Source organism: Cyprinus carpio, chromosome B13 (assembly GCF_018340385.1).
Source record: "Cyprinus carpio isolate SPL01 chromosome B13, ASM1834038v1, whole genome shotgun sequence".
NCBI classification, from domain to species: domain Eukaryota; kingdom Metazoa; phylum Chordata; class Actinopteri; order Cypriniformes; family Cyprinidae; genus Cyprinus; species Cyprinus carpio.
The window spans coordinates 11,792,020-11,818,167 of NC_056609.1; the positions used below are offsets into that span (position 1 = coordinate 11,792,020).

At 37.1% G+C, this 26,148-nt stretch overlaps 1 protein-coding gene across 3 annotated transcripts in view; it reads right to left on the reverse strand.

Moving 5' to 3' along the window:
* Positions 1 to 917: 917 nt before the first annotated feature.
* The window catches only part of LOC109100560 (leucine zipper putative tumor suppressor 2 homolog), a 59,338-nt gene continuing 34,107 nt past the window's right edge, over positions 918 to 26,148 (reverse strand). For 2 of the 3 annotated variants that reach the window (XM_042736555.1, XM_042736556.1), the window contains exons 3-6: positions 6,654 to 7,187; positions 4,978 to 5,550; positions 4,606 to 4,875; positions 918 to 4,528 (exon numbers count right to left, since the gene is read on the reverse strand). In XM_042736555.1, coding sequence (XP_042592489.1) covers positions 3,749 to 4,528; positions 4,606 to 4,875; positions 4,978 to 5,550; positions 6,654 to 7,160 — 2,130 coding nt within the window. In that variant the 5' untranslated portion in view covers positions 7,161 to 7,187 and the 3' untranslated portion in view covers positions 918 to 3,748. Of the gene's footprint in view, positions 4,529 to 4,605; positions 4,876 to 4,977; positions 5,551 to 6,653; positions 7,188 to 22,878; positions 23,115 to 26,148 lie in introns of those variants that run through there. The other variant, XM_042736554.1, reaches the window with a different exon arrangement.

The following is a 26,148-nucleotide window of genomic DNA, read 5'->3' on the forward strand; positions in this document are numbered from 1 at the left end:
ACTGTAGTAGACTTTCAGGTTATGGTTAGGTGTTAGGGTTCGGGTTAGTAGAATAAATTGACTATAGTTGTAGTTGCCAAGTTACTTACAGTCAGAAGAATTTCTGTTGGGGGACCATCAAAATAAAGTGTTAGCAGATATTAAGCATACAGTGTACTAATACTCTAATGACGGTTAGTTGACATGTAGTTGCCAAGTTACTTATTGTTAGTTGAATGTTTAAGTGGACTATCTAAATAAAGTGTTACCAAATTAACCATCGAGATTTTGTATCAGTTCAGGAAAAAGGGTGTTAACCGTTTTAACTCGGCTTGTAGTATATTTATAGACAAACATATTAGTACTACTAGTAGTAACTGGTTTGGAGTTTGGTATTGTTACCAGCATTTACCAACATTGTTTTGTGATCCCAGTCAATGCTCAAATGTGATGATTTGTAAATTAAAGCCAAGCTGGTGTTGATTCATGTTTTATTACACACACTGTCATTTTCACTTTTTATTTGTAAACTTTTCAGTTACAGGTTCATTTGTTATAGTTTTAAGATACACCTTCCACCAATAGTAGCCACCTGTTTACCTTTATTTGATGCAAACACGCATGGAGGAATGACAAGCATGCAGTGTCCTGCTAAATCTGTTTTGACAGCTCTAAAATTATTATAGGCTCACTGTAGTAATAAGGGTAGGGCACAAAAAAGTTTGGAAGACATATTTATGGTGTACTTGCTCACAATTAAATTGTTAATTTCGAACAAAAATGTTACTTGTGTCGTTATACAGTAGTTCTTCAACATTAATTTCTAAAAATTTTATAATTAGGATATGAATATAATAGGTTTAAAGAAAGCTAAATGTAAAAAGTTAAATTGTTGACTCGTTAAACTAGGTAAATTTGCAAAAACACCAGACTCAAAATGAGGCAACTTTCTTTAATTAAAAACACATTTTTACAAGAAATATACAATAGGAAAATATACATACATGACTACAAAGACTACAGATTGACAAAGGAAACATACACAAGCACATACATGAGGGCAAAAAGATTAAACGTTAATTTGCTTTGGTCTATTCACAGTGGTTACACCTTGAAGATATTTTGTGTGTGTAAAAACAAATATATCGAATATGTCAATAATACTACAATATGAGGAATATTTACACATGTATTTTTCAGGGGAGTGATTGACGTCAGGAAGAAATGCACAGGAGATTGTCCAGGGGTAAGAGAGCTCTTTTCATACACTAATAACATATCTGTGCTACAGAGATGAACCTGACAACATGAGGGATGATAATCTGAGCAGAATGAGAAAAATATGGCATCATATCTTCTGATTCTCAGATAGTCAATGATAAATGTTAGAGAAGCAATACAAAACTAGACTAATCATAAACAGTGAACCAGTCTGACCAATACTGAAATTAATAATTTGGCCTTGAATGAAAAAACATTAAGATGATTATCACATAAATAAAGTGTCTGTTTTACTGTAAGATCACTGAGAGTATATTACACTTGTCTTGTAAAAAAAAGGAAGCACTGAGTGAAAAATATGTATATATGGAAAATATGTATATATGGAAATATGGAAAATACATAACAGATTATCTTTGGTTGTGATGGATAAAAATGTGATTTTACCATGAGAGTATCTCATGTCATTTTTATTTTTTTGCCATTAAGTCTTATCTGTCTTCCCTGATTTCAAAAAAGCTAACGTCTCAAGCATGGCCTTGTTGTCAGGCAATGTTCTTGACACTTTTCTACAATATGCTCAAAAATCGTGTAATAATGCTGCATGTTATGATAAGAGAAGGACATACTAAATACGCCATGAGAATATGAAAGCACTAACTACTGTATGAAATACTGTCAGAGCTCCCCATGAACATGCTATGGCAAATGACCCCTCTGGACAAAAAGGTGTGAAATATGCAATTCATATTTATTAAACCCACAAAGTTACCTGTGTTACCACAAAATAGCTTGAGGTGCTATATATAAAAATATACATCGTATATATCTATATCTATATATATATTTGTGTGTCTATATATATATATATATATATATATATATATATTATATATATATATGTTTAATTGTTCCTCTTTTTTAAAGAATCTGTTCTGTAAAAACAACAAGTTTATATAGTGTATATATATCCCTTTAACAAAATGACCACAAACATTTGATTAGTATTTCTTAGATTGTATGCAAATCTAATAATCATAATATCTATGCATTCATCAACTATGTCATTACAGAGCAGAACTGGTTGGGAAAAACCTTCCATTTGACCTGTGTGATGCCATAATGTGACTCTCTGGCCACACAAATGCTACGGTGTCATGCACACATGCTATTCACTCTGTACAGTGTGCATGGCAATACTCACAAAGAAAAGAAAATATATATTTGCCTCTATATTTGCTAGTTATATCTGCTAATATACTGTATCATCTAATTATAAAAATAACACTTCTACATCAGTGATTAGTATCAAATGTAGCGTAAGCAGCAGGGCTGTGAGATGAGAGGTGACAGTTCTTGCTGCATAGTGCCGTAAATAGCTGAGAAGATATGACACAATGTTATTGAGGACTTAACACCAGCACAACTAGAACACCAAGACTGAATGCAACAAAACTGCAGATTCTGTGACTTAACATGAGATGCTCAATAGAGTGCCTCCAAGTCTCTTCCCATCAGTGTTAATGCTGGTACAATGGGCGAGGCAAGTAGTGTTCTCTGTCCTTTATAGGATATAAGAAACTCAACGAAACCCTTAGCCTACATGCTGTATTCCTTCCCATTGGTTCTTTAATATCATAGCCATTTCAGTATATTTTGTTGCAGGGACAGTCTTTTCTGATTGTGTTTAAGGTACTGGATTAAACTAATTGAGGCTGCCAATTAAGTAACTGAAGTAATCAAATTAATCTTAAATAACTGCATACATCAATATTTGTTGAGGAAAAAAATCCAAATATAAGAGCAGGCGTGAAAAGTATTGAATGGACATTCATAATTTTTTTTATTTTGATATTATTAAACATAAACCCATCATTGGTCTGCAGTTCACATCAACCCATTTAGAAATTGGATTTGTCAATCTGCCCAAGGTAGTTCACAAAGGACACGTTCTAGAATTCGCTCTATGCTACAAATGTCTTTGGCAATTATGTTGCATCTTGCATCATATGTCAACATGTTACACTTCAAAGTAGTTGAACTTTAAAAAAAATTTGAGAGCCCTGCTCATCTGCACCACTGCATAGATGCTCTTGAATAGAAAAACACGTCTTTTGTGATTTTCCTGCGTAAAAAAAATAATGTTTCAGGTCAACAGGGGGATTAAATGCAATATTTTTTGCATTACTTTTTATCAGAATTCAGCTAAATTACAGCCCTAGTTGTACTATAGGGGTTTGTCAGGAACAAAGCACCATCTTTGAATACATCCTTCCCTTCACCAGTGGCATCAATTAACTGCTGTTCACAGTCATTGTACATTCATCTGAAGTCCCTCACAGGTTTCCGAGGCAGGAAGTGATCATAAAGATGTCAAAATACAAACGTTTCATGTATTATTGGCCTCTGCAGACATCACAACAATAACTTGCCTTGAACATAAGTCTTTTTGAAATAGTGTGGAGAAGCATGCCAAATGACACTGCAGTGAAGGCCAGTGCTCCTCACACAAGGACAGTGGAAATACATTGGCAGAGTGAGATGTGGGTTAGATTTCAGTGGCAGTGATCTCCTCGAAATGGATCTCATTGCTACGCATGTCAAACTCCTCCATGTCCCTGTTCTCCAGCTCAAGACTAAGTTCCCTCATCACACGTTCTAGGTCTCGGTTTCTGCGGTACATCTGGATGTAGTTCTGCTGCAGCTGCTTCTGGTAACGTATCACCTTGTCTTTCTCTTCCTGCCACACCCTGCGTTCATCCTCAAAGGCCTCCAGCTGGTCCTCACTCCGCCTCCTCTCATACATCAGCTCAGCCCGCAGTCGGTCCACCTGCTGACGGAGACCGTGAAGCACATCCACGCTCTGACGCTGCACCTTCGCTTCATCGCTCTCGTATGCTAGAAACTGCTCTTCATTGCAGTTGTCCCGGAAAGCAGGACTAATCCCGTGTGCAATTCCTCCACGGCTTTGGGGAAGGGGCAAGCTCATGCATTGAACCTTAGAAGGAAGAGTTTGGGATGGATGCACTGCCAGGGCCTCTTTAAGACGGAGGGACTCTTTCTCCAAACGGCCCACCTTCTCCCTCAGGAGCTCCGCTTCGCTTTTACGACGCTGCAGCTCATTCTCGCAAACTTCAAGTTCGAGTGTACGAGTGCGGGCTGTGGCGTGGGCTTCCTGCGAGCGAGCCTGGCTAGTTTGAAGCTCTGAACGAGCCTCTCTCAACTGGGCCTTCAAAGCAATAATCTCACTGGCCTTCTGGCCAAGATCAGCCTGTACGTCCTTCAACTGCTGCTTCAGCAGAGAGATCTCACCTGACTTCTGACAGACCTGCAATACAGAAGCATTCAAGTTCACTGAATGTAATTATTGCTCATTGATAGATCTAAATGGTTACGAAGTCTCACCTCCCACTTTGTCTCTTCTAGACGAGGACCTAACTGAGTCTGCTCCTTCTCAAATGAGGCACATCTCTTCTCCAACGCCTCCCGTTCCTGCAGCAGGTGGGAGAAGTCCTCTTGCAGTTTCTTCTTCTCCTGCTGCAGCTGAAACACCTGCAACTGCAGGACCTGTTGCGCCCGCTGTGCCTTCAGCTGCACCTGCTTCATTTTTGATGCACAGCTCTGCCGAAGGTCCTCCAACTCTTGCTCACAACGCTTCTGTTTCTCCTCATACACCTGCATGGAAAAGACACATGATTTTACTTACGTTGTATCCACTGTATCTAACAATTCCCTGTCAAATGGCACTAATAGCTGGTAGAAAACTGTGATTGTCACCTGACAGATGGCTGCCTCGTTCTCATCCAGGTTGTCCCTGAGTTGCTGCAGCTCCAGGTCTCTTTCCCTCAGCTTCTCCTCAAGTTCCCGCATGACACCTTCATACCCTTCTCCTGGAGCTGGGGAGCGGCCACACGATCCGTTGTCAGAGAGGGGCTGGCCACGGCCACTTAAAGACCCCGTGCTCTTACTGGATGATGACCGACCACTGTCGGAGTTAGAGTGTCCGTGGCCACCGCCGGAGCGTGTGGTTTCCATGTGCCCGGTAGGTACCTCGCTCTGTGCCAGGCTGTATCCTGTGCTGCTGTAGGTGGGTAGGCTGGAGAGTGAGTTGCGGCCTGAGTCAGACATAGTGCAGGACTGGCTATTCCGTGCGTTGCGCCCCCCACTGTAAGAGTTACGCTTCTCCGTACAGCCCAAACCTGCTCCAGTGCCAGGAAGTAAGAGGTTGAGGCTGCCCTGGCTTTCAGACAGACTGCCCCCTGACCGTGGAGACAGGTATTGCACAGAGTTGCGATTCTTGGGCACGACAGGCTTAAAGGCAGTGGGACGGATCAGTATCTTCTCCATACTCTGTGATCAAACGTAAATGGTATTTTAACTAAATACACATGTATTTCAACTAAAATGCTAACTACACTGCAGTTCAAAACTTTGGGGTTGGTAAGATTTTTTTATTTTTTTGAAGGATATGCTTACCAAGACTGCATTTATTTGATCAAAAATACAGTAAAACAGCAATATTGTAAGATATTATTACAATATAAAGCAGGGATCCTCAAATCTGGACCTCGAGATCAACTTTCCTGCAGAGTTTAGCTCTAACCCTAATCAAACACACCTGAGCATGCTAATCAATGTCTTTGGGATCATTAGAAAATCACAGGCAGGTGACTTTGATCAGGGTTGGAGCTAAACTCTGCAGCGCATTGGACCTCCAGGGCAAGATTTGAGGAAGGGGTATATAAAGTGACTATTTTGTATTTTAATATATTTTAACATATAATTTATTCCTGTGATGGAAAAGCTGAATTTTTAGTATCCATTACTAAAATGTAAGTCACACGATCTGATGCTCAAGGAACATTTCTTACTAAAATGTCATTATCAATATCTTTGTAGAAACCATGATTTAAATTTTAAGAATTCTTGTTTAATATAAAGTTAAAAGAACTTTTTTTTGTAACATTATAAATGTCTTTACTGTCCTTATTGTGTCTTTGCTGAATAAGTATCTTTTCAATAAAAAATCTTGCTGACCCCAAACTTTTGAATGGTAATGTATTTACACAATAAAGCATGAAGCCAACAATAGCAACCACTATTGTGGTTAAAGGTGTAACTGAGGTGTCATTGATTAAACATGTACAGTAAGTGATGGCATATTGACATATTAGAGTGATTAAAGGCTCTCTTCAATCAATAAAAATTAATAGCCAATTAGATGTATTACCCACTGTGTGTAATAAGCATCATCTACTGTTAAACTATTGTTCTTTACAGTAAAACAAATGAATGAAACTATGACAATATAACAATGGGCAGAATTTTGAAATGGTCTAGTTAAAAACAACAAATCTGTAGCTTGTACTACTTTATAAGCACTTGTGCCTATTCTTGTTTGAGCTGTAAGGATTTTTCTTTTATGTGTACCTCCCAAACACCCCCAGACTCACCTTTTCCAGCCTGCCTGACACTGGGACGAGTTTGGGAGGAGGGCCACCAATGTTACCATTCATGCCTCTGTTATCAGGAGGCTCTTCGGTATCACTGGACGGGCTGCACGTGGTCACATGATTATCATTCCAGTCGCCCACTGGCTCATCACTCAAATAGCCATAGTTGCCATTGCCAGCAGGGATGAGGGCAGAAGACCTTTTCTTAGCTGGTAGAGGAGGCTGGCTGGTGAGAAGCTGCTCCTGTGAGCTGGCGCTGCGTAGCGTGCCCTCTTGCTGTCTGAAGCAGCTTGTAGCTGGTGTGGGTTTGCGATACTTGGCGCCAAAGTCGCTGGCAGCTCGGCAGTGACGCTCCTGGTAGGTACGTCCAGAGATGAGGCTGCTGACAGAACCCATGGTGCCTGCCACAGCTACGGTGGGGGAGTGAGACACTGAGCAGCACTGCTGGACGTCAGCGCTGGGTTTGGGATGATCAGTGGGCACAGGCAGTGCCTGAACTAGAGCCATGGCGAACACACACCCAGGACACACACTCTGTGGAGAGAAAAACAGGAAGACAAGGAATTAAGATTACAGTCTAGATGGGCTGATTGTCATGTAACCTTTAAAATGGATCATATAATTTTAGGTCATATAATTGCACAGTTTTTGATTTCAAACACAAAAGAAACTTGAATCTTTCTTTAGACATAACCACTTGACCAAAGCGGTGCAATTTCTCCCTGTAACTTTATGCAATATTTCCACAGAATGAGATCATGGTCTTATCACAGGTTATTGAGGTTAAGAGCCTTGAGTTATTACAGCAATCTAAAGACCACATGAGATTAAAATTCAACTTCTGTAGCCTTTAGTCAATGTCTGTTTTCTTTGAGACCATCTATATTGTACACTGTAAAAAACAATTTTTAATCAATGTCATCTTATTTATTATTCGTATATAATTACTAATTAGTTACAGTAGCTATATATATATATATATATATATATATATATATATATATATATATATATATATATATATATATATATATATATATATATATATATATATATATATATAGCAATGCGTCACAATAACTGCCATTTCTACTCTTCTTTCCCATCCAATTTGAACTGCAGGTTATTGTGATTTGACTTTAACATTCTTAGTAGTTGGATTTTTTGATAGTTGACCCCCCCCCCAACATTAAGGTAATGTTAAAGACAAAATTAACTTAGCATATAGATGCAACTTTAACAGTGTTTTTCTTTTCTACAGCACATCTTGGTTCATGGTTGTAAGCTGAATAAAAGGTTATTGGTTATTTAAATAAAAGGATGATATGCCCCACCCCAGTTTTCTGTTTACATAGAAATTTGCTAATTACAGATCCTAGGGCTGTTCATGTATTATTATTGTTATTATTATTATTATTATTTAATTATAATGTAAATATAATCAATTTAAAAAATGCTTACAAGGGTAAAATGGTAATGGTGTCCTTTGCTGTGATTGAACAGCATCCTTTAAGCTTTGGAACTAGTGGGCACTAACATACTTGTCCATCTCACCAATGACACTTTTCCTTAATAATGTTCTATTATTACATGCCATAACTGTACAACCCTTAGTTACTGTAGCACTGCATACAATGAATGGGCAATGTAACAGCTCAATAACAAACAGATAAGCAAGCATTAGCAGTGAGTTATGTGTTTGTGAAACAGTGTTGGAGTTTAATTCTCAGATGGGCATTGATGGGTATATATTTAGGCTGCTGCAGTGTGCTAAGAGCAGTCTGACCCTGTGGGGTAATCTGCAAAGAGCCTGCCAGTCCAATCAATTTCACACACCCTCTGTGCACTTCAGAACACACTCCCAATGCACTACAAAGAGCCATATGCAGGAGGAACACACAGTCTTGAGTCGCCGGGAGAGATCAGACCGCCCGACTGCACTCCCATCCAAAAAAGCCAGTGCCAGTCTGACTCAAACTTCTCATAAAAATTCCTTGTTCTGTTCACTCATCCACATGCAGCCCCCACATGCCATTTTAGCTGAGGTTTGAATTCTGATGAAGTCAAAGTAGCAGACTTAAGCATGGGAGGACAACATTTCTGTTGTCTCAACCTTCCCTTCCTGTCCATCATACCATTGTACCATGTACCATTACCATCTGTGGGGAAGAATTCATATTTAGGTATATAGCTGATGGTCTTATGGCCTTAATAAACCAATATGGACCTATTTAACCCTTATTATTAATATAATAATCCAATATGGACCTATTTAACCCTTATTATTAATATTTTTCTAACTACTGGAATTGTACATCCACACCTTAATTCACTCCTATAAGTGTATACTCTCTCCTAACAGCAACTTAATAAGAGATGCCTTGTTGTTCCTTCACACCAAGGCACAAAGTCACTGGAATTAGCTTCCAGAAGAGATCAGATGTGCTAAAACATTAGCCACATTTAAATCTAGACTCAAAACTCATGTTTAGAAGTGTATTTATTGAATGCACTCCATTTTATATTTAATAATTTCCTATTTCTAACTGTTTTAAATTAATTTTAAATAATTTAATCATTTTAAAAGTTTTTAAATTCCTTGTGTAATTGTTGTGATTATTTTTTATGAATATTTTACTAAAATAAAGCAATTTAAATTACCATTGTGTATAAAATGTGTTATATAAATAAACTTGCCTTGCCTTGTCTATATTATAATTAAAAAGAAAAAAATATATATATATTTTATGTTACATATATTTACCATGGGCCACCTGGAGTACCTTGAATGCTCTAGAGGATAGACACTTCTTGTCTAAAAGGTTGGAGGGTAGATTCTGCTCTGTTCCTCTAAATAAATCCAGGTGCATACTGACATGGCAACGGGAATTTCTCTGTCACAGCTGTGAATGTGGATATTAATATTAACAGCATAGTACTTGGATAAAACAGTGCCGTGAATGAGATTAAACAGAAAGTTTGAGAAAGAGGGATAGCGTGACTCCCTGAGAGTAACAGTTTCCAGGGCGGCTCTCTGCGAGTGCTTACGCACATGGTTCCACTAACGTGCCTATCAGGTATTTCTGCTTCAGCGCTTCTTATAAAGTATGTTCCTGCAGCCAGTCCAGATCTCTTACTGCAATGTGGCACAACAATCAGTCCTTAATGCAAACAAACACCAACTATGACAAAAAACAACAAGCAACTAATTGTACAAAAGTGTTTACACTGGTCAAGTGTTTGAGGACAATCAGGCTCAACTTATTCTGAGAGGCATTGCGCACAATTATAATTACCTGCTCAAATCTGAATTTCTTGTGTGACTGTGGTTTTCATCACACTGATTATGCTGTTTCATATCTAAATGACATAAAATTGTTTTTAAAAAAGCAGACAAAAAGCTGTTCACTCAACAATAAATCTGTCACTTGAGGGGAAAACGATTTGGGCTGCAATCTTCGATTGTGTCCAAGAGCAGAAAAAGACAAGGTCACGTCGTGCTGGAATCATCATGGATCACTTCACTCTTTTTAAACTCTTTTCAACTTAATTCCACCCCCTACTCAAAGCCAGACCTTCCCCTTTGTTTAAACCCAACCTACACCATTCCCACCCAGACTCCAACTGTTACCCTAAAGTAACCCCAAAATGAGCTGCATGGCCTCCAAACCACTCACAGAGCCTCAGTATATCCTGCACCTCATACAAACACACTAACCCAAACAGAACCCTGTACATTCTCCCAAAGCTTGTGATGATATAATGAGATCCTCTCAGGGTCAGCCCCTTTCAACCCTGTGAACTTCAAACCAGCTGGTCAGAGACCCGTCCCCTGCTGAATGACCCCCAGATATCTCTCCTCAGTTCCTCCTCATTGCAGGCTGAGATCTCAAAGGCTAATTATGTTGTGCTCCTCCATCTCTGCTAAGGTTAGTGAAATTCCTCTTCCATATAAACTCCCTCCCACCCCTAACCAGCCATGTGTAAAAAACTATTCACTTTGGTTTTGTTTTGTTATATATTGTCTAATCTTTTGAAACTTAAAGGGGTCATCGGATGCAAAATTCACTTTTAGATGTTGTTTGAACATAAATGTGTGTTGGCAGTGTTTGTACACATCTACCCTATAATAATAAAAATCCACTCATTGTTTTTTTTTTTTTTTTTTTTTTAAATCCCTATAAATAATAGCCCCTTTCTCAAATCAAGCCATTCTCAGCTTCTTGGCTGTGTTACATCACACGGACCCAAGCCCCTCCCACGATTGTTGATTGACACTGGTGTTTTACCTTAGACCCGCCCTGAGTGAGCTGTCACCAGTCCACCATTGTTTCGACACCGGAGCAGATGTAGACAAGAATGGCTCCTAAGCGATTGAGGTGTTTTATTGTTGGATGTAATAATGAAGATAGCAATGGTCATTTACTCCAAACATATGAGCCGTTGAAGACGCATTGGATCACCTTTGTTTTTGAAGGGAATGCGACCCCCCCATCTAGCTAAATGTGTCTATGTTCACGCGAATCATTTGTGATCCAGCCTCACCTACAGAAGAAGTGAGTATCAGGTTTTTTATGAATCTTTGCTAATCGCTTTTCTTAATAACATGCTAAAGTAAACAGTGAGCAGGGGCGGGGTGAGCAGAGCTCATTAGCATTTAAAGACACATGCACTAAAAAGAGCTGCATTTTGATGAGGCAAAAAGGGTGTTGTTTTACACTACCATTGAGAAATTTTAACCAAAGTATGTTATAGACTTTTCATTAAGACCCTAAAGAATCATATCAACTTGTGGAAAATGGGCAACCGATGACCCTTTTAAACATCATTTTGTGAAATAATTTCATTAAAAAGTGTTTATACTGCTCGTCTTTAAAAAATGCCACTTTGATATTTGATCTAATTCGATGAAAGATATAATTTACGACACCTTTCTAAAAAATAAATAAATATATGCAACTATATATTTTAGATATATTTTAATATATTTTATTATCTGGACAATAATTAGTTTCTATTAAAGGGATACTCCACCCCAAAATGAAAATTTTGTCATTAATCACTTATCAACCCCCATGTCGTTCCAAACCCGTAAAAGCTCCGTTCGTCTTCAGAACACAATTTAAGATATTTTGGATGAAAACCGGGAAGCCTGTGACTGTCCCATAGACTGCCAAGTAAATAACAGTGTCAAGGTCCATAAAAGGTATGAAAGTCGTCGTCAGAATCCGCGCCGCAAGGATGCGCTGTTTCTATGTGTACTTTCATACCTTTTATGGACCTTGACACTGTTATTTACTTGGCAGTCTATGGGACAGTGACACAACACTGTCAAATTCTGTAAATACTTATTTTATATTATGTATTTAATTATATTATTTATACATCATGCATTGTGCATTTTTAATTATCTATTTTTATATTATTTTTGTGTATTATTTACATAAATGTATTATTTACCAGATACAGGCAGTGTTATTTTAGTATTATTGATATACAGTAATATTACAGTATTTATTAATATTTTGAATATTTTGACTTTTTTATATTTTCAGTTTTTATTTTAGTTTTAGTAATTTTATGATGTGCTTTTGTAATTTTTGTTTACAAGTGTTTCTTAAAAAGTATTTCTATGAAGCATTTTTTTTAAAATATCAGTTTTAATTTTAGTCATTTTAGTACTTTAAATTAAACTTATTTCAGCCAAGATTTCAGATTTTTGTTTGTTTTTAAATTATAATATAATGAAGATTTAATTAAAATTTCAATTATGAATATATTAAAACTTAAATTAATATAATATAATATAATATAATATAATATATTATAATATAATATAATATAATATAATATAATATAATATAATATAATATAATATACAAATGCAAGCATCCTTCTCACTCTCGCTCAGTCTTTGATCTCTCCTGTCTCGACAGTGAGAGAATAGTGCATCTCTCTGCTGCAGGTGTTTCTAATCAAATTCCACAGTGAGGTGGCTGGTGGCTGAAATCTCGTTATGATAAGTCTTAATAGTGCCTCTGCCGCCGGAAAGGATTAGCGGCGAGGTGTAAATCCCCTGGGAATCACGGAGCTTCTCTGTGGAGTCTGAAGCAGAATAGGATGGAATGCCAGCATTGAGCCTGGAACCCAGCAGAGCTCCAAATCTCTGGGCAGAAATCCCTAAACCCTTAATCACATTTGGTCTCTGTTTGGTTCAAGTGTAGTTGCAGGGGTAGAATATTTGATGTGTGTGAAGATCCCGATCAAAGCCTCTTCCCATGGAGACGTTAGACATGACATTGTGGCATCCAACACCAAAGCCTTTGTTCTGATAACGGCAGGCTTTTCCCTTAACTGTGCAAGTATCCTCCTCACTTCACCAGAAGAGGCCAAGTGAATTTGCTAATTTAAGATTTTTATGTCATGCAAATCTGTCGAGACCATTTTCAAAGTACCCCAGACAAAACATAATAAACATTACATTACATAACCCTCATAGGCACATGAAGAACCAGAGAAACACAGGAAACTAAAGAGAAGTGGAAGCAGCACAAAGGAAATGCTGACCTCATCTACTACCTCATCTGACTGTTGCAAATGCAAGAACACATGCTCATTAACTCTGTGTGTGTGCTCCCCAAAAATAGAAAGGGACAAAAGTACATGCTCGGATAAATATGGCCCATGAAAAATAGACAATTAATCCACAAGAATGACTCCTTGTGTTCTAAATAGGGAAAAGTGAGAGCTGCCTAGTCTCTGTGCACTCAAGTGATAACCATAAAGTGATCAGTGAAACTTATATTGTGTTTACTGATTATGAGGCCGGAACAGGAACACCTGAGGACTGAAGCAGTCAACTGTGTTTATTTACATCATTAAGGGATCTCTGTGCCCTGATGACCTTCTAGTCTTTCTCATTAGTCACTCTATCCATTCCTTTAGTTTCTTTTAATCATTCTTCTACCTTCCTGCTCTCCTGTGAGTCGCTCATTTTCATTCCGTAAAGGAAAGTCCCGGGTTCATTACAACTTACACAGCATTTGTTGCATTATGTTGCCTGTGAACCTGCTACATTTTGCACAATGGATATTAAGAAGGAAGGTACATAATTTTTTTTTTTGTTTGCATGGAACTGTGGGCAGTTTGTTTTCTTGAATTAGGAGAATGTAAACTTTTTGTTTCCTTTGTGAGTGTCTGCATACCTTCATGATGTACAACAAGAACAACAACAGCCATTTGCTACATGTTTATCAGATATCTGGCAGTGATATTTTAGCATTATTTATATACTATTACAGCATTTTTTGTTATATTTTATAGCATTTTAACATTTGGAATTAACCATTCATTTTCATATTTTCAGTTTTCCTTTTTGTTAAAGTTGTAATTATTTTGTTATATGCTTTTGTCATTTTTAATATTTTAAAAAATATTTTTATATACATTTAATCATTTTTTATTTTCAGTTTTAGCAATTTTAGTACTCCAACTTATTTAATTTATTTTAAGTTGTATTTTTAAAAAAATTAATCCGATATTTATGTTTTATTTATTTCTGCTTTATTGCATTCACTGAAAACAAATTTTAATATTTTTTTTAGGTAACAATAACAACACTAATGTCTGTCATGAAAAGGTTTGTGTGCCCACTGTAGTAGTCGCACTGCAAAAAATTGAGATTTAGACTTTAAATCAGTGAATTAATGTAAGTGTCTTTACACTGTTTACTGGTTCCTTTGGTTTTACTCCTCGGTAATTCCTGTCACAATTGTGTCCTCTAATCATCTAGCACTAGATCCCATTTCTCCCACATTTACCCGTTACATGTATGTGAGTTATAGATATGCATCAGTGTCCTGTTCTAGTCACACGTTCAGACCCCCCAGAGAGCTCTGACCGGCCGCTCTGCAGCCTGCGGCCCCGCTCCGAGACTTCCTGCCAGCTGCACTGTTATTGTCCCCTCTATCAGATAACACACACAATGATACAAAAACACTCGGTTACATTCACAAACACACTGAAAAAAGACCATGATCACGTGACCGCAGCAGAAAACTAAACACACTGTTAGTGACCTGAAGGACCTACTTTGAAAAACATTAGGTTGCTGCAATTACAAGGTGTGCGTGTGCTCATGAATTATTCATATATGCCGCGGAGAGTAATTGTAGCAGTAATTAGGCTTAATTAACAGGGTCTTTGTTATTTAGGAAATTAGCAATATACAGTTACTACAAAAAGCCAAATGGTACAATCAGTTAGCCTTAAAAGGCTGATTTATACTCAACGTGTCCGCAAGTTCGCTTGGGTGAGAGAAGAAAATATGTCGTCATTGCGGTGTTGCCGAAAGTTCACTTTGAGTGCGCGCGAACTAATTTTGCATGGTGGTGTGCACTGCATTTTTTGTAACTTTCTGCACAGCTCCGCATCCGAAGATGCACGAGTTCAGGGCAATTCTAGCTGAACACGCACGTCTGTGCCGGCGTTTGTGTGAAACAGAAGGAGTTTAATGTGAAGTTCAAAGTCCATCAGGTGCTTTTTTTTTTGGAAAACAATGCATAGGTTTTTTTTTGCATAGTTTGTCCAAAACTTTTTATTTGAAGTATTTTTTGTTTTTATTGTATAAAAATAGAATTAGAAATCATTTAGATACTAATTATACACTATTTGATTAAAGTTGTCTTGTGTTTGATATAAAATAAAGCCAATAGTTTAAGATGTTTAATGTAGATTCAGAAGTTTATAAATTATAATAAACAACATGGCCCTGCATGCTAGTATTGCAATGCTAATAATAATTAGATATGCTACTGGTCCCATTTTAGGCTAAATCCCAATTCGCATCCTATCCATCCTATTTGGTTTTCAGGATTAGGATTAGTGTCCCAAATTATAGTAAAAATGAACACAGTATGTCAAAGGAGCCTGAATTGCATATCTTTTTCAGTGGATTTTTGAAGTGTGCATTCATGCTATTGGGACTAATGCGACCCACAACCCCACTGAAGAGTTTGTGACAGATCTCTGTACATGCATTTACAGCTGTAGAAATAATTTAGCTAAGTGAACACGTTCATACACATGCTTGAGTACACAATATTAGTGTACCATGTTTCTGCATACTAAAAAGTATGCACTTTCCCCATCACCAGCACAGTACATACTTTTAGTGCATAGTAAAAGTAGGATTCAGCCTTAGTCTTTTTACATACATCCTCCTTTGTCCTTATTAGCTAATGTGCAAGACTGGCTCAAATTAATCAGTTAAAGACTTGATAAATTGAATTACGATGTTATCCAGTCTGAAAAGTCCACCGGCGCCCAAATCTGGAGAAATAGAGTTTAGTCATGAATGACGCATTTGCAATAATAGAGTCAATGGAGCAAGAGAGAGGGAGTCATTGTCGTCATGGACTCAAATATCCTCCTCGGTGTGTGCTAAAATGCTCTGATGGACTGAAATAAATAGATGCAGTCTCCTCTTTCATCCCTTCATTTCTCATTCAGGAGTTTCATTCTGAATGATGACAGTGAGTCAATGATCACACTTTCACAGACATGCTGTCTGGGAACAAGGATTATTCTTTCTGGCACACCTACAAAAACACTAAGTGTGTTGTCATTAATTATGTGTGTAAAATTCTCTATCAGGAAAACAAGGCAGAATGAGATCACAGGGAGTGTGTGTATGATTTATTGATAAGGTAGATGAGAGTCTTAACCTTGATTTGATGTCTAAGGTAAAGTCTCAACCTAAGTTTACAATACTTATTTGGATGTGTCATGGTTCTCATGCTCATGGATATAAAAAAATGGAAGTCAAGTGACAATAAATAAATAAATACAGACTAAAATGTTTCATGGACGAAATATTGATTTGTGAGTGCAATAATAAATGTTTTTTGAAAGCCTTTCTGCAAGAATCACAAACAACTGCAAAGGATTGTAAAGGTATTTTGATAGTTTTTAAGGCCCTGATATACTTCAAACGAAATCAAAGAACGATAACAGATATGACGTCATTCGATTCATTTCTCATTCCACGGAGGTCAGACAGGAGAATAACATCTAGAACAGCAACAACACCAAGTTACTAGCAATATGAATACACTGGAGTGTCGAATAGCTGAGCTGGTACAAAAATATTTGCACCTGTATGATCGCTCGTGGAGAGACTTTAAAGATTCGGAGAATTAAAATCCTTAAACAAAATTGCAACGAAGCATGAGTTATGCAAAGCGACGTGGAGAAACATCTGATGCAAGTTTTCCAAAGCCATAAAAAGAATGAAAGGAAAGAGTGGAGATAAGGTGGCGAGTAGCAAATACACGTGTTTCAAATAAATGTTGTAACACCATACTGCTGCTGCTGTTTTTTTTTTCTGCAAGTGAATTTAAAAGGTATGCAATAAATGAAATGCCAAATGTTGAAAACAGTTCAGCTGCTTTTTATTTTTGTGGGACGTGTGATACTTTTTCAGGATTTTCAGATGAATAGAAAGATCAAAATGTATTAATTTGAAATAGAAATCTTGTGTAACAACGTAAAAATCTTTGATTTTGATCTGTTTATCAAGGTATCCTGATTAAAACTAATATATATATATAGTTTTTTCATATAAATCATAAGACTATGTGGAAATGTTAATATAAAAATTATTTTGTCATACTGCAGAACTAAAGTAAATTAAGAAGCAAAATTATAGTAAAAAAAAAAGTTGTTATACATTTATACCAAATTTATAATAAAATCTTGATAAAAATTAATAAAACGGTCCCTGCACAAGTTATTTGTAAACTTCCCAAACACAAACTTTTATTTTCGTAGAGGGAATAGCAAAAAAGTAATTAAATCAATTAAAACAATCCATTATCTATTTTTCTGTGTTTTTTTTATATAATGGGACGAGAATTAAGTTTCAAAGTTTGTAATTCACTCAAATTTCAAATGTTTCATACAACAACACTACAACAGCGTTTCCCAGAGACCACATGGCTGCTGTTAAACTCTCCATGTGAAGCGACTCATTTTTCACGGTAAATCCCTGTAGCTCTCCACCTCAATTCAATTAATTGTGTTTCTTTGTTGAAACGCTGGATCGAATTAAAATCGGCAGGGAAACACTGCCTGTAGAACAAGCATTATTGGCCCTGTTAGTTTCACTGCCAACCTGTTGCTGTTGCAGGCTTTTGGCTCTGTATGGGGCTGTTGCCATGACACTTGAGGCCTACATGTGCACTGCCTTGGGTGAAAGAGAGCGAGAGGGGGAGGAAGCCGGAGTTTGCAACAAAAACAGCGGGAGAACTCCACAGAGAAGAGAGGAAAAAGAACGATAGAGCATAAGAGAAAGGTTAATTCAAACCTGAGCAGGTGGAGTGTTAGTGAACATGCATAAATCAATCGCAGGCAGAATCGCAACAGAGTGAAGTAGAGGAACCCATAAAAGAATGAGTGAGAGAGGGAAACTCAACTCAAAGTTTAGGGAAGACAGGGGGCTGGTCAGCTCTTTAGCATCTCAAAGCATATGGGCTCTATTAAAGGCCCCCTTGAACAGGGGCCTGAGCCGCCTCACAAACCTCCCGAAGACAATCTCTCCTGTCTCACTGTCTGAGCCTCCCTGGGCATCCCATCCAGTGATCCTTTCAGAAAAGAGCCGGCTGACTCAAACTCCAGAATGAGATGCAGCGGGCGACGTTATTCGCACAATACCACACAGGAGCTGCTGCCATCTGGACTGACACTACCTGCCAATCAACCGCAGACATTTTGTTTCACCCAGTGTGCAGCGCTGAGTCCGCTGGCACAGGCCCAGACGCCAGCCGTGGTGCCCATTACTGAGCATCTGCCAGCGGGAACAACCTCCCTTGGCCTCACTGCTATAGAGTACATTGAGTGCAAGCATCCCAGGAGCTGTGTGATCTAAACAAAGTCATTTTTTAGTCAAAATCACCTTCATTTTTACACCAAGTTCACACAAAATGGTGGCGTGAATATGCAAGTTTTGGAAGTTCATAAATAGCTATTTAGAGTACCAAATACAGTATAACAGCATATTTAATTACTATAAAATACATTAGTCACATTAATAAATGATTTTAAGTAGCAATGTTATATTTGCTGCTAACATAAATGTTATATTTGTTGTTTATTATATATTTGTGTATGTTTAATTTAAAATAACTTATAAGCTAACGATTTTGAGTAAAGACCGCTTGATTTGACGATTGCACCCAATTTAGATTTCTTTTTGGTAAACTTCATTAAAGACATTTTTATAGTAAAGATAACTTATTTAGGTTAAAACTGCTGCATACTGGATTGAGAAACAGTTTAATGAGGGTTTATAAGGAAAAACTATTCACTGGACTTACAAAAAAAAAAAATGATTATAAAAACAATATGAACTGTGACTGGTTGCTTTATATGATGGTCAAAAAGCATCTTCCTGTCTAAGTGCTCAAAACCGATCAGATGCTATCCTGAAAGTCTGGCTATGCGAGACTAGTCGGTCTATCACTCTGTGGTCGACAATATTTGGTCAGTTTGAAATTGCAATTCTGGGCATTTGCAAGCAGTAGAAAAGCGTCCAGCGTTGGAATGGCCATGTAATATCCAGGAGCCAGCTGCTTCTGAGTCAGCTGCTCTCTGCCACGGTAGGAATTTCCAACCACTAATGATTATTCAGTTGAATCCAGTGGTCAGAAACAGACACTTGGAATAACAGCAGAACGGAGAGGAGCTGTGGCTCCACCGCACTGTTATTACTGTGAGAGTGGCCATTTTGAAGAGATGCCACTGATAGGATGGTAATAAAGTGATAAAGTATTTAAAATGTACTGAGTATGGTCTGAAAAAAAATCTCAAATCCAAACTCTCAGTTATGAATGGGGGAGAGGACAGACAGATGGGTTACTGAAGAGCATATAAGGACTGCCCAGCAAAAATTACTATTAGCCAATGTTTCTTCAAATTCAAAAGGTTTTGATATAAAAAAGAAAAGATAATCTCAAATACTTATCCAGACTTAGCTGAATAAATCACAGTACATAATGTAGCCTGACTGTATTTTACAAAGGCTCAAAATAAAATGTTTAGTATAAAACGGTTTAGTGTCATATTCTTTACATGGTACTATCAGATAAATCACTGTCAAAAAAATCTGTGGTAATACCATTGAACTTTTTAACTAGAATGTGGAAAACAAAACATATACTGTATTTTTAATTTTAAATTAATATAATAATAATATTATTTATTTATTTATTAAAGGAAAAAACTTAACTAATTAAATTGAAAAAAAATGTAAATGATTTAACATCATATATGGAATTTTACTGTCAGAAAGAAAAACTTTTACTGCATTTACAGGGAAAAACTAAGGCCCCTGTGTGACATCACATGATTATGCTTTATTTAAATAGTTTTGTATCATTATTTTTTTAACAGTATACATTAGGGTGTTTTGTGTTACATTTCATTATTTAGTTAATGTTTATTGCATTATTTTGGTGTAGTGTGTTACCTAGATGGTGTTTTGTCTTTGTGTGTATGACCCTGCACCGTCTGTACATAAATATTGCTCATGTTTTATGAACAGACCTCGATGAACTCTGATTCTCTTATTATCCATTTTAATGTAAAAAGCAAGATTTTGGTAAATCAAGTAAATTCAATTCAATAGGGTTTAATGGTTTGTTTGTTACTGTTTTTTACACTGTAAATTAAAATGAGCAATGTTAGAGACAGAAAGATGTGTTTTGCTTCTGTCTCATGAGGAAATGATTGGTACTCTGGTCTCTCTTAATAGACCGCAGATAATTTTTATGTGCAGCCTCTCAGAGTCCTAAGTATTTCTTTACTGGCTGTGGCCATTGATCTTCTTAAAATGGCTTCTCTGCCTCCTCTCGAAGCTTTCTGAACCAAGCATCAGCAGAAAGAGACAAATAAATAGCCTTGCAGTGTTCCTGACAAGCCATAATTATCAGTCTCATGATCAAACTGAAATCACAGCGCAGAAATGCACTGCAGTCTGACAGAAAAGTGACACAGTGCACATACCGGTAAATTAATTCCACACCAGCACTTACATAACCAACGTGGCCTCAGACAAACTATGCCAGCATGAATATGTAATTCATCTTAAATGTGCAGAGATGGTGAACCAAGCAGGAACCACAAATAGAAAAAAAGACAACCTTGGAGCTGGTCATGAAAAGTTGCAAACACGCAGCGGGACCAGCCGCAAGAGGATGTGGACGTACAGACACTGTCCCAACAGATTCCAGCCGAGCTCAGACGGAGAGGAAAAGAGTGGCATGGAAAGTTGTGATTCAGTGCAGTCAGCTGAGACTGAGTCGACGTTAATGAGCTCTCCCTCTGTATATACGTCTGCAGGAAGCTACAGCCTTACATAAATACTTGGCACATAAAAGCATCTCATAAATGGAAACAGTAAAGCAAGGAGAGGAGATGGAACGAGGTGTTTTGGAGAACCTAAACCTGTGAGACAAAGTGAGACACAGCCAGTCAGTGAAGAGACAGTGAGCTGACCGCATTTACTAAGGCTGTATTTCAGAGCCCTGTAACATATGAGAGTGATTTAACTCATCTATTATTTTCCGACTCACTGACGCAAGCACCTTTCCACCCCCTGAGGTGATCTCATCTGGAGCAGAGTCTGGACGCTGCTGACACGCAGTAACGGGCCGCTCTATTTCAGGCTTTTACTGTATGAGAATGTGCCATGAGCTGAGTCACATCCACTTTAAACAAAAATGGGAATCTCAGTATACTTGGGGGCATTTCAATCTAAACTTCATCCCTTTCGAGAACGAAATGTCAATAGATCAGGCCGCATGCTGGGCAAGAAGCTTAGTGGTGTTTGACTAGTTTGAAGAAGCTTTGTGTAAGCACTGGGCGATGAGTGATTGGAGTGTTTGCTGGACGTCGGACGTTCCAATCCAAGCCAGTTGTTCAAACGCCAACTTTTAGCTTCATATTCACTATTAAAGTAACGGTTCCAAAAGGGGGTTTTCACTATAATTTCATAGAAGGACCATTTACAGTGAACTGTTCTTAAAAGAACCATTTTGCTCACGTTTCTTGTGTCAGGAACATTTTAATAATCTAAAGAAACTTTTTCCTCTATAAAGAACATTCTGTGCAATGGAAAGGTTTCATTGATGGCTCTTCATGGAGCTGTAGATGCTAATAAAGAACCTTTATGTTTAAGAGTGTACTCCCAAAAAAAAATCAAGTCCTGTAAATCAATCCATTCACAAGGCCCTGCTCACACACACAAACAAACCAGCTACAAAAACCTAAGAGCTCTACAAACACTCTTTACAACAGATATAAATTCCTACACACTCTTAAAAATAAAGGTTCCAAAGGAGGTTTTTACAGTGATGTCATAAAATAACTATTTTTGGTTCTCCAAAGAACTATCAGTGAACATTTCCTAAAGTAAACCAATTTAAAAAAAAATCTAAAGAACCTTTTTCTACTATAAAGAACTTTTGTGAAATGGAAAGGTTACACAAATCTACATGGAACCATAGATGCCAGGAACAAACCTTTATTTTTAAGAGTGTAGGAAACAAAAACCACAAAAGGTATCACACTTACAGTGTGTCCCCTAGACAACAACTACATTAACAGGAGAGCGACTGAAGACGTTTTTGTTTAAGCTTCATGCATCTTATATGTCTCTTCTGTGGACAAAGGCCAAGTAATCTCACATGTGTCTCCTCCTGAGTTCCAGAAAAGATCTCAAAGTTCCAAACTATGCTCAGATTTGACAACATACCAAAAGTCAGAGATCTCAATATAAACTCAAACATTTCTCATCAACTTCTTCCAAGATCAAATGATTTAAGTTTATACTTAAATGAAGCATAAATGAGATCTCTGTTATGTCTTTTGAGACATATTGTTCTCTGACAGAACAATAAAAATCCTCTGAGTAGTCACCAACTTGCTTCATCATTAAAATAACACATTATCATTAACTTTGTGCCCTGCGATCGTTCTCCCACAGATCTCTCCTCAACAGAAAGCACTAACAGTGCTACTAAACTTCAAAGAGCTTCTTCTCACCCCAGTGATATCAGCTTTGAGAAAGTTAATCATTCATTTCACATCACTTCAAAGCTCTGCAGTGGTAATCTGAACTCTCGTGCATTCGCAGGGTGTAATAAATAGAGTCGTGCTGCTGACATACCCATAATGCTCTGCATGGCTGCCTCCTCGCGTCTCCCCAGTCTGTCCTGGAGGTACAATCCCAGTCTGCTCACTGTACTCCTCTCTCAGTCTGACACACACTCCTTCTTTCTCTTTCTCTTTCCTTCTCTCTCACACGCTCATTCTTTCTGCTCCTCCTCCTCATGCCAAAGTTTGCTCTCTTTTCTCTGGTAGAAACCCCCTTCCTCTCTGTCCTGTCCTCTCCTCTCTTTCCCTGCTGTTTGCCGCTACAGCACCGCCCCCTTCTCCTGCTACCCTCCTCCCTCTCTCACTTGTCTATGGCCCCTTGCTCCTCCACCACCCCCATCCTCACTCACATTTAATCCCTCCTCATGTTCACTCCCTCTCTTTTCCCTTGTCTTTCTTCTACCTTTTTGTTTTCTTCATCTGTCCACTACAATGTGTGTGGGAAATGGAAAGACTGTGCCTTGTTTTTAAGACTGACCCTCAGCGGCTGCTTTAATCCTATAACGCCTACTGTATCATGTAAGGCCTCTAAATTATTGACATGATCAAAACTTTGCTGAAAAACCTGTCATCTGACTGATAGTTTATACTTTATTAGCAAGTAAAAGAGTTTTTAGTTTAAGTGTAAAAACATCCCACTTCAGGTCATGGCACACATGTTATTTTGCTGTAGAATCTTTATTGGTTTTTATAAAGTAAACATAAGAATAGTTTTTATATTTCAAGATGAACACTTTCTAGACTGAATCAACTTAGGTTTATGTGATTATCCATACATAATTTTTACAAACAAAAATACTGAGAGATATTGACATCTTTAATGTAAGAAGTCTGTTATACTGTTGTTAAAAATTACATTACTTACTGTTTTGCCAAATAAATATTATTAACTGCACCAAACTCCATATTTTTTCCTCTCTGTGGGCCCCTGAATAAAACTCAGGAGCCTTTTTCTTTAGTATTAACTCCATATTCTCCAATATCATATTCTAAGAGCAAATCAAAAGAATAAATATAATATAAAACACAAATGGAAACTTTTTATTATTATTATTATTATTTGTCTAAAGGGTCAATAAATCGTTGTATTTTTGTTTTTTTACTACTATTTTATATGTCAGGCTTTACAGGGTAATGTGACTAACACATACACACACACACACATGCAGGTAAACGCTGTGTGTAAAGAGTATGTTGTCCACTAAGACAAGAGTAAAACCCCTCCAATCAAGTCAAACTCTTCGTCTGTTTAGTGGATTTTTCTGGGATATACGTTTATCTCAAGGCATGCTAGGACATAAACGCATGACTTACTCTAAACACTGACTCATCACATGTCCACATGACCTGTTAATGCTTTAACATATGAAAGACTGCAGTAAACACATGCCGTCACCACAAATGTGCAGATAAAGAGCATCACAAAGGGTCTGTTGTGCTGTATGACATCACACTGAAAGTTTCATGCGAAGCAAACACTGGGATCCAATCAAATCTTTGTGAGGAGGACATGGACTGAAAAACAACAGGGTGTTTTGGCGTTTCTTTCAAATTTGGCCCTCTGGACTTTTATTTGAATGTACTTTAATAACAATGTCTATTAGTATACAGTATATACATGCATCACAGGAGAATTCAGACATTTTTTACATTTTATTAACTTTTTTTATGAATGAACAAATGTGATGGAAATTATGCTGATGGTAATGACATAACTGAGCATAAACACACACAATTAAATAATACTTTCACACTTTTTTTCATTTGACAACATTACAGTTTAAAATAATAAAGCTATTATATGACCACCTTGATTTGTCTTTGTTTTCTTCACTCAACACGTCTTCATTGACACTGTTGTCTCCTTAATAGCCAACTTCAAAATTTGTTGAACAGTTTTACACTTAATTTGAATTAAATTCTTACAAAATAATTTATATTAATTTCACACTTACACCAAAATGATTTTTATATTTATTTTACCCTATATCTTTTTATTTTTGGTTTAAAAATAATTATTGTTTTTATAATGTTTCTTTTTCATATTTTATAATGTAAAAATCTTAAAAAGTCTGGATGTGGGACAAGGTTTCAAAAAAATATTTACAGTACTAAAAAGTTTAGGTTTTTTTTTTAATTAATACTTTCTTTTCGTTTTTATTGTTGAACTTCTGAGTCTGGTAAAAGTTGCATGGTTTCCAGAAAAATATTAAGAAGCATGACTGTTTTCAACATTAATAATAATAATAAGTAACATCATTAATAATTAAGCACCAATAGTAATTGAAATCAAATTAACATATTAGAATGATTTGTGAATAATCATGTGACACTGTGACACTTGCTAAAAATCCAGCTTTGCAATCACAAGAATAAATGACATTTATAATACATTAAAACAGAAAAAAGTCAAATAAATAAATAAATAAATAAATAGGTGCTTCTCAAAAAATCTGAATATCTTAAAATTTATTTTTTTTGTAACATTTCAAAAAGTGAAACTTTCATATATTCTAAATTCATTTCATGTAAAGTAAAACATTTCAAAAGTTTTTTTTTTTTTTTGATTATTATAGCTTACAGCTCATGAAAGTGAAGCCAAAATATTTGAATATTTTCTAAGATCAATAAAAAAAAAAAGGATTTGCAAAACAGAAAAGTTCAAGTTCTTTAAAGTATGTTCATTTATGCACTCAATACTTGGTCGGGGCTTCTTTAGCACAAACTCCAGCATCAGTGAGGTGTGGCATGGAAGCGATCAGCCTGTAGCACTGCTGAGGCACTATTGAAGCCCAGGTTTCTTTAATAGTGGCCCTCAGCTTGTTTGTGTTGTTGGATTGACTGTTTCTCATCTTTCTCTTGGAAATATCCCATAGATTCCATATGAGGTTCAGGTCAGGCATGTTGGCTGGCCAAACAAGCACAGTAATATCATGGTCAGCAAACCTTTTGGAAGTGGTTTTGGTGGTGTTTGATGGTGTTAAGTCCTGCTGGAAAAGGAAATCAGCATCTCCATAAAGCTTGTCAACTGATGGAAGCATAAAGTGCTCCAAAATCTCCTGGTAGACGGCTACATTGACTTTGGACTTGATAAAACACAATGGACAAACACCAGCAGACGTCACGACACCCCAAATCATCACTGACTCCAGAAATTCACACTGGATTTCAAGCAGCTTGGATTCTGTGCCTCTCCAGTCTTCTACCAGACCTTGATTTCAAAATGCAAAATTTACTTTCATCTGAAAAGAGGACTTTGGAGTACTGAGCAACAGTCCAGTTC